The sequence below is a fragment of the Odocoileus virginianus genome, chromosome 28 (assembly GCF_023699985.2).
Source record: "Odocoileus virginianus isolate 20LAN1187 ecotype Illinois chromosome 28, Ovbor_1.2, whole genome shotgun sequence".
Taxonomy (NCBI): Eukaryota; Metazoa; Chordata; class Mammalia; order Artiodactyla; family Cervidae; genus Odocoileus; species Odocoileus virginianus.
Genome location: NC_069701.1, coordinates 4,474,000 through 4,484,689, shown reverse-complemented (window position 1 = coordinate 4,484,689; position 10,690 = coordinate 4,474,000). Strand labels below are relative to the sequence as shown.

Here is a 10,690-nt window from a genome sequence, read left to right as displayed (position 1 = left end):
GGCACAGACTTTTCATTGAACATGTACTTACAGGCCTAATGTCATCCACTTCTGAGAACTCTGGGCTAACACTGTCATCAAACTCTTCCACTAAGGAGATCCAGAGTACCCATGTCTTCCAAAGAGAAACTATACTTGTGTCTGGTGCCCTGATTTTTGTGACTGCTGCAATTTGTAAATACAGAAAAACAGAGAAATAATATAAAATCCCCTTTATGTCAGCATTCCTAAAAACTCTTTATGACTAATTTGGAACACAAAATATTATTGTAGATATTAACCCATACTGCCATACTTCACTTACTAAAGAATGGTGCTAGGGAAATTGGTTAAGAATGGAAAAATATGGAGAAGGAAATGGCAACCCACTCCAGTATTCTTGCCTGGAGAATCCCAGGGATGGAGGAGCCTGATGGGCTGCCGTCTATGGGGTCGCACAGAGTCGGACACGACTGAACGACTTAGCAGCAGCAGCATGTGTATAACATGTATAACATAGACCACTTACGAGTGGAAAGACACTTTTCTACCCTATTTTGTTCCAACTCCCGTATTACTGTTTTTCTTTTGCCATGTGATTAATAGTACTTCACAAAAATGGCACTGAAATTATCCAAGAAAACATACATATTCACCTGCAATAGATATATTTCTTCCTCTTAAAAACATAACACAGAAGGAAGAAGAAAGTACGATTTCTTTCATGCTCACTGCCTCATCTTCTAGATTCTTGGTATCAACATGTTAATTTGTACAACATTTTTAAAATGATGGTTGTTGTTTGGGAAGTGTTCTTTTCTTACTGGCAGGCCTTTCATCTGAATGTGAAATATTTTTCATTTGAACAGAGTTCCTTTTAGAAGAACATATTACTTCTTTGCTGAAACTTGTAAGACATTTAGAGAATATAAAATAGAAAGTCTGCATGAACAGCTTAAAAAAAAAAAAAGAATTGAAAAATAATGACCTGGGGGATGCTTACAACAATTGTGGGATGCCATAAGACAGTGGTTGTGCTTTTGCAATTCAAGATAATTTTCATTTTTAAAAAACATTTTATTTTGCATTGGAGTATAGCCGATTAACAAACAATGTCGTGATGGATTCCAGTGAACAGCAAAGGGACTCAGCCATACATATACATGTATCCATTGTCCCACAAACCCTCTTCCCATCCAGGCTGCCACATATCATTGAGCAGAGTTCCACGTGCTATATAGTAGGTCCTTGCTGGTCATCCATTTTAAATGCAGCAGTGTGTACCTGTCCATTCCAAACTCCCTGACTATCCCTCTTCCTCCCATTCTTCCCTCTGACATCCATAAGTTCATTTTCTAAGTCTACACATCTTCAAGATCATTTTTAAATGCACACTCATAAACACTTAGGAGCATCAACACCTTGCCTGCATGCATGTTCAGTCATTTCAGTTGTGTCTGACTCTTTGTGACGCTATGGGCTGTAGCCCTCCAGACTCCTCAGCCCATGGAATTCTCCCGGTAAGTACACTGGAGTGGTTGCCATTTCCTTCTCCAGGGGATCTTCCCAACCCAGGGGCCAAATCTGTGTCTCCTGGGTCCCGTGCATTGCAGGTGGATTCTTTACCACTGAGCCACCTGGGAAGCCATCAACTCCTTAAAATGTATAGAAATAGTACAGGTGTCTTGAAAGAGTTAAAAGCAGGGTCCTGATTCCCACTCTTTCCAAAAATTCTGCATTCTCCAGCTGATTGTCCAGTGGGAAATATATCAGGACAGAAAGGCGAGGATATGTGTTATTTCTTCAAAGTATGTCTTTGTCTTAATTTTCCCACTGTGGTCACTAATATTTGTTTTGTTGCAAAGCAACCTTCTAATGTCATGGCCTGAAGGGGTGTCTGAGCTGGGGCCTTCTCTACTGTCCCCATGAGCTGGGTGGGGAGGACCAGATAGAAAGCCCTGTGCTGTTGTTTCTGGGGGGCACGGGGGGGGGCTTGAGGGGCAAGAGATGTTCCCATTCTGCAGTGGTGACCACAGGAGTTCTTACATTACAGTGTTCCTTTAAAATCCAAAATTCAATCAATTGATAAAATAAAGCTCCTCCTCCATGACAGAACATATTTAAACTAACCTCAAGAAACAGATTTTCAAGATTTCCAAGACGTTAACTAAACTCTCTAAGTGATGAAATAATCTTTCCAACTTTTTTGGTAAGTTAAAAATAAAAATGATTAATATTCAGAAAGTCACATATCAATGTATTTCAGGGTGGGTTTGTAGTACAGACAGTGACTCTTGATAAAAGGATGTTTGCAGAGACATGTTTATGAAGATAAGCCAGGGTGTTAAAGCAGTCTTATCTTGTTTCAGGGAATCTCATCATCCGTATTAATCCCACTGGAAGACTGATGAAATACAGTCATTTGGAACAAATGGGTGGGGTTCAGAGATTCAGTATAAGGAGACTCCAGGAGCCAAAGTTTTCTCCAGTACTGAGAGGGAGTATTTGGAGCTCACCTGGATCTTGAGACTTCGGAAAGCTATCATGACCACATTGGAACTCTTGATCCTTAAGTCAACTTTACATTATTCTCCATTGCGAACTGTTTCTACTTCTCCTTAGGTGAGTACAAACTTCAACACAGAGCAGCTCCTGGGAATTTCTTGAGAAAGAGTGAGAAAACAAACAAACAAAAACCACAATTTACTAATTTTAACAGAAAACTGAGGTTGTTTCATTGAAGTAACTGTGTGTGCCAACTTAGTAAAATTATTGTATTTCTATATTGTCTAAATGGCATATATGTTGGAATTAATGGTGACTAATTTTAGTTCTCTAATTTTGTTCATCTCTTAGTTATTCCTATGCATTACAAGGACTCAGAAAGTGGTATAGATCCTAAAAATAATTTTCAGAGCTATTTATCTCCATGTGTAATACCTACAATGGTCTACTTTAAAACTGGAGTGTGCCTGTATACACAGGAGAGATAATACTGTCCACTATTGTATTCTACTGAACGAGATAAGGAATGTAATAATTTGAGAAAAATATTACTTTAAAGTGAAGTAAATGTTTTCTCTTCAGAAATGTGAGTTTTTATGGCTGAAATTTTAAATTTCAACTAGGAAATAATTTAGCAGGCAGAAAAGTGACACTTAGGATGTCTGAGGAATTTCTGTACTTAACTAGTACAGACACAAGGATCTGATATTTTAGGAAAGTCAATTTTAAAGAGTATGATTTGTTTTTTGGTGCTGATTATCACCATTACACGCAAACTACATCTTACCACAAGATGAAAGGGGTATCTGATAATAGTTATAAGACTTGGAAGATATAACCCTATGGTTTCATTTTTGGTTGATTAATGAGTGTGATACAGACTAAACAGGAAGGCAAAGGCAACCAATCAGTATATGTTACAATTCATGAAGGGCTTCCCTCCTGGCTCAGAGGTAAAGAATCCGCCTAATTAGTTTATGTCAGTAGTTTCTGTTACATAGGATCCTATTTGACAAAATTTAGTTTCATCTTCATTAATTCTGAATGTATTCAGAAAGTGTTTTGGAGAGGAAAAAGTGATTGTGGATGTGAATTTAGACTGAGATAAAACAAAGGACATCCAATCACAGGAATACTGACAATCACAGGAAATAATAAAATATGAGCTTAGTCAAGTATCTTGTGCTAAATCAAGGACTGGCACTGAGTATTGTGATTGATTGTTTAGGGCAGTCAAGACCCGCAACAAAGAGCCATAAATTAGGTCAAACTCCTGACCTAACATGCTACTTAGAGGAAAATAAGTCCTCAACAAAATTGAGGTTCTCCTCTAGGTAGAGGAAAGTGGGTAGGAAGTGGACAGTGTTTGTCTGGCAGTCGAGAAAATTTCCTGCAGCTCTTGAGAGCTCTCTCTGTGTCTCAGTTTTCCATTTGTGTCAAAGCAAACTCCAGTCTCTTCTGTTCCCAATGCAGTTCCACATGTGAGTCATCCCCCAAGTCTAATTTGCTTGTTCCTTTATGTCTTGGGGAAAGAGGAATAAACTCCTGATATTCTTCCCTCAGGAAAATGGACTCAGAAATCCCAGAAGCCTTCCAGAAGGAGCTCACATGCCTTGTCTGCCTGAATTTCCTTCTAGATCCAGTCACCATAGGCTGTGGGCACAGCTTCTGTAGGTCCTGTCTTTGTCTTTTCTGGGAACAAGCTGAAGCCCCTGCCAGTTGTCCGGTGTGCAGACAACGATCAGAACAGACAAACTTCAAAACCAATTTTCTTCTGAAGAATCTGGTGTCCACTGTCAGAAAAGCCAATCTCAGGCAATTCCTGAAGTGTGAGGAACACCTGTGTGGGACCCACAAGCAGACAAAGACGATCTTCTGTGAAGCTGACAAGAGCTTGCTCTGTTTGGTCTGCTGTCAAGGTCAGGAGCACAAGACTCACAGACATTGTCCCGCTGAAGAGGCTGCTGAGGAATCCTGGGTGAGTGATGCCTCTGAGGGCACTTAGGAAGCTTGGGGGTGGTACAGCTAAGAGACTGAAAGGATATTATGATCATGATGATGATTAAACCTTCTCTTTACTGAGTGCCAGCACAAATCTAGTTAGCAGTGATAAAGTTGTGAAGAAAATACCATAGTTCACCTGCCTTTATGGAACTTGTATCCACTGAGGGTTATGAAGTCAATTTGTTGTAAAGTCATATCTGACTCTTTGTGACCTCATGGACTGTAGCCCACAAGGCTCCTCAGTCCATGGCATTTCCCAGGCAAGAATACTGGAGTGGGTTGCCATTTCCTTCTCCAGGGGATCTGCCTGACGCAGGGCTTGAGCCCACATCTCCTGCATTGGCATGTGGATGCTTTATTGCTGAGCCACTGGGTAGCTCCCATGATTATTTGGAGGACACATTATTATGCTCAAGGCTCTGTAAAGCCTTCAGTTTGAGAAAAAGTCTTTGACTCTAAGATCTACAAGCCTAAAAAGTCTTTTCCATTGGATCCTGGCTCCCTAACCCTGGACAAAGAAGGGAGATACACGTATGTTGGATTTAACAGGGGACAAGCATCACTAGAATCACACTCTGATACAAGATGCCACAATATCTGAAAATTAGCTATCTTCAACAAAACTGTTCCTTTCCCTAAACGGATGATTCCCTGGGTGTGGTTCTGTGGTGCGGAATCTCCTGAAATTGAACATTAGTGAGGAAGAACAGGGAAATGTGGTGATCTGTCATGGCCTTGCTAATCTTCCTCCAGTTCCTGTATCTGACATTCCCTAGTACACTCCCTCATTTGAAGTCTGAAACCTCATTCTTTTCTGGCACTAAAATTTAATTCTTTTACAGGAGAAGTTGGCAAACCAAATGAGATCTTTATGGGAAAAGATACAAGATGTTGAAAGAAACCTCAAAAAATGTGACGAACGAGCTGATGCTTGGATGGTAAATAGGAGAATGCATCTCTCTTTGAAAAAGTTCGAGGCATACATGCTAGAAACTTGCCCCTTAATAGATTGAGGTGAGATAATCATGTGCTAAAAATTTCAGAGAATGGGTTGAACACTATTTAGAATAATATTCCATGTACCATTTCAACCTACATTCCCAAGCCTCTTGGGCTTTTTGGAATCTAATGGATCAGGAACTACAGCAGAAGATCCATTAGAAGCATGTGGCACAAGTGCTAAGAGGAGGCACCGGATGGGACGTGGACAACTCCACACCCGGGACTCAGGATCTCAGGGGAAGCTTCTCAGGTTTAAGATCAGTTCTCATTCTGAAGATCAAGGGGCATTTAAAAATTCCTGGGTTATTTCAGGCACAGATTTCTGTGTAAGTCATACATTCTAGAAAGTAAGGGACATATTATTGAGAAACACAGGTATTTTCAATCGGATTAGTGCATGAGCTCAGGTGGATACAAAGGAAATTGAACTGCAGTGTAACTATCATGGTGAAGAGTGACAGCTCACTATCTAGCGAGTAAGCAGAAAATGTGACATGTTAAAGAAAAACCTCAGGAGGGAAAGGAATAAAGAGAAACAGATAAAGAGTGAGAGAGTGAATTCATCAATATTGGGAAGGAATATGCAATGAATGAGGATGAATGCCCTTCTAAACAATGTGGGTAGGAACCTGTGACCTTACAGAACCTGTTTGTAGAGAAAAGGAGGGCAGAAAGAAAGGACTGTGAGGATGAGCATCTGTTTGAGGGCAGTAGATGAAAATCTGAAGATCTTTCCTTAGGATACCAACCCCGAGGGTAAAATGGAACATAGCTGCTCAGAGAGAAGTCAGGCTAGGGAGTTTGGGAGGTTTGAGATGAGACATCAGTTTACATCTTAACATTGAAATCAGGATACTGCACATGATGCATGAATTACCCATAGATTTCAATTGCTTGCACGGGTCTTTCGGATTTGATAGGAGGCATATGAAAGAAATGACCCATGAAAAGATTTTCTTCAGATGTTTCAGAAACATCTGTATGAAATGGATGGAAGTTATTTGAGAAAAGGGTGGGTTTGAGTCTTGACCTAGTCAAAAATCATGGAAAATAAGGGAAGATTATTTCTGAGAAGAGGGAAGATATGACTTTAAGTTGGATGTAGCTTCTTGGTAGACAGAATGAGTCAGAGCAAACTAAATGCTGTTGAAACCCCTCTCCCAACAGTTTTACGTGAATGGACATGGAGAACATGATTAGGAAAACTTATCAGATGTTAACTCCAATTCTTCAGGAGGGAGAAAATTACTACAAAGGGTTTATTACAAAAGAAGGCCAAAAGATTTATAAGCAAATCAGAAAGAGACAAAAGGAACTGAGTGGAAAGAAGACAGATCTCAAAATAATATACACAGAATTCAAGAAAATGTCCTATAAACCAAATGTGGAGCTGCTCCAGGTAAGGACCGAGGGCTGAAAATGTATTATCTGAAGCTCACACCTTCGATGCCCATTAGATGGTACCAGGGGTCTATTCTTTCATCTCTTGCATCCTAAGGTTGGAGTCTCTCCTAGTGGGAAATATTATAGAGAAAGTGCAACTCATGCAAATCATGATTGAGCAAGCTTTGCAGAATTGTGATGATGGAGACTCCTCAGGGAATATTCCCTTCTCAAAATCTTCCTTTGTAAATTGATTCTGTAAAAACCAGAAAGGAACAACTTTTGTACTGCCATTCAATGTTTTGATCTCCAATTGGGCAATGGGAGAAATTTTAGATACATTCATAAATTTTCACCTCCTGTTGGAATATCCCAGGTTTGAGTTGCCTTTAGTTTGGGGCATATTAAGCTTTTAGGACAAGCCCTAGGAAACATCAATTTACAGAGAGCTGAGGGTTGTCCAATCACTACCCTTGTACTTTCTCTCTCTTCTTCTCCCTCCGAATTTCTTAATTTATCTAGAATTTGGATTCTCTCAACAAGCTGTGCCAATTTCCTTTGGGGAGAAAAAAGACAATGGGTTTCCCAACTGTTTTCTCATGGTGGTGATAAGAACTTTTCTGAAGTTTTCCTAACCCAAATACTGGTTGGCTATTTATGAAGAAGTCTAGTCTTATGTTTCCTTATTTTATGTTTGACAGGAATTGGGAGACAAACTCAAATGGTAAGTCTGATCTTGTGATGCTGATGATGGCACTGTGAAGGCTGTGTAAGAGATCAAGCTGCATTTAGCAAAGGGAACACGTAGCATGTCAGACAATACTACATTACTTGTGTGTATATGTATCTATGGGGCTTCCCTTAGTGGTAAAGAACCCGCCTGCCAATGCAGGAGACACAAGAGATGCAGGCTCGATCCCTGAGTTGGGAAGATCCCCTAAAAGAGGCATGGCAACCCACTCCAGTATTCTTGCCTGGAGAATCCCATGGACAGAGAAGCCTGGCAGGCTACAGTCCATAGGGTCACAGAGAATTGGACGCAACTTAACACACACATATCCGTGTCTGTTTTGTTGAATATAATTTCCTGTTACACTTGAATGGAAGTAATTAATAGCATATTTTGCTCCTGTGACTGAGGGAGGTAAGTGTTGCCATGCCCAATGCAGACTTTTCCAAAAGGCCAGTTTTTACTGATTTAAAATTTCAAGATCATAAACATGTTGAAGCTCAAGGACTAGTATTTCCAGGCATTAGGTGAGAAAAGTAAGTACCTCTGGGGATAGGGGGTGAAAACAGACCATGAGAAAAATGAGAAAAAAATGTCCCAAGAAGAGCCTGATCCTATCCCATGCTTGTGGGGAAAAGGATTTAGATGGAGTGTTGAGCCGAAGGATGCTGTCTTATCGTAAAGGCTGTGTTCAAGAATCCCTGGGGAGCAGAAGGATGAACCGCATCTTCCTCTTACAGGAGTGAGTCGGCACAGCTGCACGGAGCCTCAGTGTCTGCTCCCAGAACTCCCCGCGCGACCCATGGCCGGGCTGATGGACTGGCTCCACCGCTTCCGGGGTGAGTGGCACCCCACCGGTGTGTCTTCCCTGCAGGGTCCCTCAGTGTTGGTTTCTGCAGACAGTCTTTCCCTCTTCATCTCTCAGCCTGTGCAGAACAGCCTGCAAATAGGCGCGTACAGACATGTGTGGTCACAGAGTCACTAAAATCCTCTATAGGATACACAGGCTGGTGCAGGGGTGATGCGATTCATGCCTCATCAGTTACTTATAAATTTGAATAATCTGTTTGATGAAGAAAAGGACATACTCCAAAAATGGCTCCTGGGTCCCTAGAAATATCATCGTGTACCATGTCAGTTGTTCACTGAAAATTGGTTATTAATCCAGGATATTCCAGTTTCAGAGTCTAAGTGCAGTTACATAGAGGAAGTTTCTTAGCAATTGAATGTATGATATGTTTTCCCATTGATATAATCTGAAAAAACATATAAGCCTCAAAAAAGTATGGAAACCACAGGGAAGCAAATGGTTGGTGGATGGGCCCCACAGAGCTCCATGATAAACCTCATCCTGGAGGGTGACTTGTCAGGAAGTGGAAGACTAGACCTCAGGCTGGAACCGCAGATCAAAAGCAGAAAAAAGCCTATAAGGAAATCACTTATAAGAAACCATCCTTAGGTTTTGTTTCCTCAATGTTCATTTGCTAATTTAACTGAAATGGAAGAATGATCACCAATTCTCTATTCTACAAGGTATTTTTTTTTCCCTTGAGCAGGAGTAATGGAAGTGGAGGTAAGACATACTGTCATGGTCTTGGAGATGATCAACGCCTGTTGTCCAGTCTTTTAGATGTAATAAAAAGTACCCAGCCAGAAGTAGACATGACCTCCCTATTGTTTATAATCTCTGAGCTTTTAAGCATTTTTTTTCCATGGTAACTAATAATCTATTTCCTTGGCAGATATCCTGGCAATCTTTGAATTCAATGTTTTCCAGTTAAAACTACATTTCCAATAACCTTAAGACTTTTCACCCAGACTCTAGATAAACCCTCTTCTCTCATAGATCATTTTATTTTAATATTAATTTTGACTGGCATTTTTTCTCATCTCTCCACAGTCAACTTTTCATTCAATAATGAAGTAAGCAGTCAGCACATCAGGCTGTTCGATGATGCAAGACGTCTGACGTATGAACATCCCAGCCTCCATGCATCTTTGGATGGTGGAACATCCAAGTATTTTGCTGCATGGGGAGCCCAGAGCTTCACCTCTGGCAAACAGTACTGGGAGATGCTCGTGGACAGCTCTTGGGACTGGGCTGTAGGCATCTGTAAGGATTCCTGGATAAGGAAGGACGACAGCATACTGGACGAGTCCAACAGGGACAAGTTTCTCCTTCTGTGTGTGAAGCAGGATGACCATTACCAACTCTGGACCACCGCCCCCACCACGCCTCTGTACATAGAGAGACCTCTGGGCAGGGTTGGGGTGTTCCTTGATTGTGACAGTGGGAGTATTAGTTTTGTGGATGTTGCCAAGCACTCCCTCCTTTGGAGATACGATGATGGCGTGTGCACTTTCCCTGTCAGGCCCTTCATCTGCACTGGCCACAGGTGAGGAGGCTGAGTCATGGCCCAGATGGGATGCTCAGGACTCCTCTGAGGGAGCTGCAAAAGAATACTTCATTGTCTTTAGGCTCTTTCTACTGTAATGGACCCTCATTTTTACTGCTATGTTATAAAGCAGGTGTCAACTGCAAACTTTTGTTGGTTTCTACTATCATCTTGACAGTGAAATTTTCCTTTATAGCCATTTGTCTGGAATATATGAAATATATTCACCTGTGTTGTGAGCTTGCTGGACTCAACAAAATATGACCTTGTACTTCCCATTTCCTGCCTGCCAGGGCTTAAACAACATGGACAGACCTGGTCCCTAACCAGATCCAGGTCAGCCTCCAACCTTCTCCTCCTTCCTCACAAACTACTCTGTCCTACACATCTATTCACCTTCCAGGAGAAAACCGATTTGCAGGGAAATCTCTAATGACCCTGGAGACTGGGATAAGCATTTCTTTCAGGCAATCCAGAATTAGCAGGTCCTTTTTTTGTACAATAATAAAAAGAAAGTGCTTCATGAGGGGCACTGGAGAAAGTAAGAAATAAATACTCCTGATTGGAAAGGAGTTTTACAGTAAAAGTTAAGATACTTTCTAAATATATATTGATAAGTTTTTCAGTACTGGTTACTTAAACTTACTCTCTAGCTCATGTTGAAATGTTGCTGAAACCAGCACTCGAGAAA

At 41.0% G+C, this 10,690-nt stretch overlaps 1 protein-coding gene across 1 annotated transcript; it reads left to right on the top strand.

The window, feature by feature from the left end:
- Positions 1-4,051: 4,051 nt before the first annotated feature.
- Positions 4,052-10,121, top strand: LOC110122750 (tripartite motif-containing protein 43B-like). The gene is made up of 6 exons (XM_070457397.1): positions 4,052-4,462; positions 5,331-5,426; positions 6,725-6,889; positions 7,575-7,597; positions 8,288-8,442; positions 9,504-10,121. Exons 1-6 carry the CDS (start codon positions 4,052-4,054, stop codon positions 10,001-10,003), a joined length of 1,350 nt encoding a protein of 449 aa, XP_070313498.1. The 3' UTR covers positions 10,004-10,121.
- The last annotated feature ends 569 nt before the right edge of the window (positions 10,122-10,690 follow it).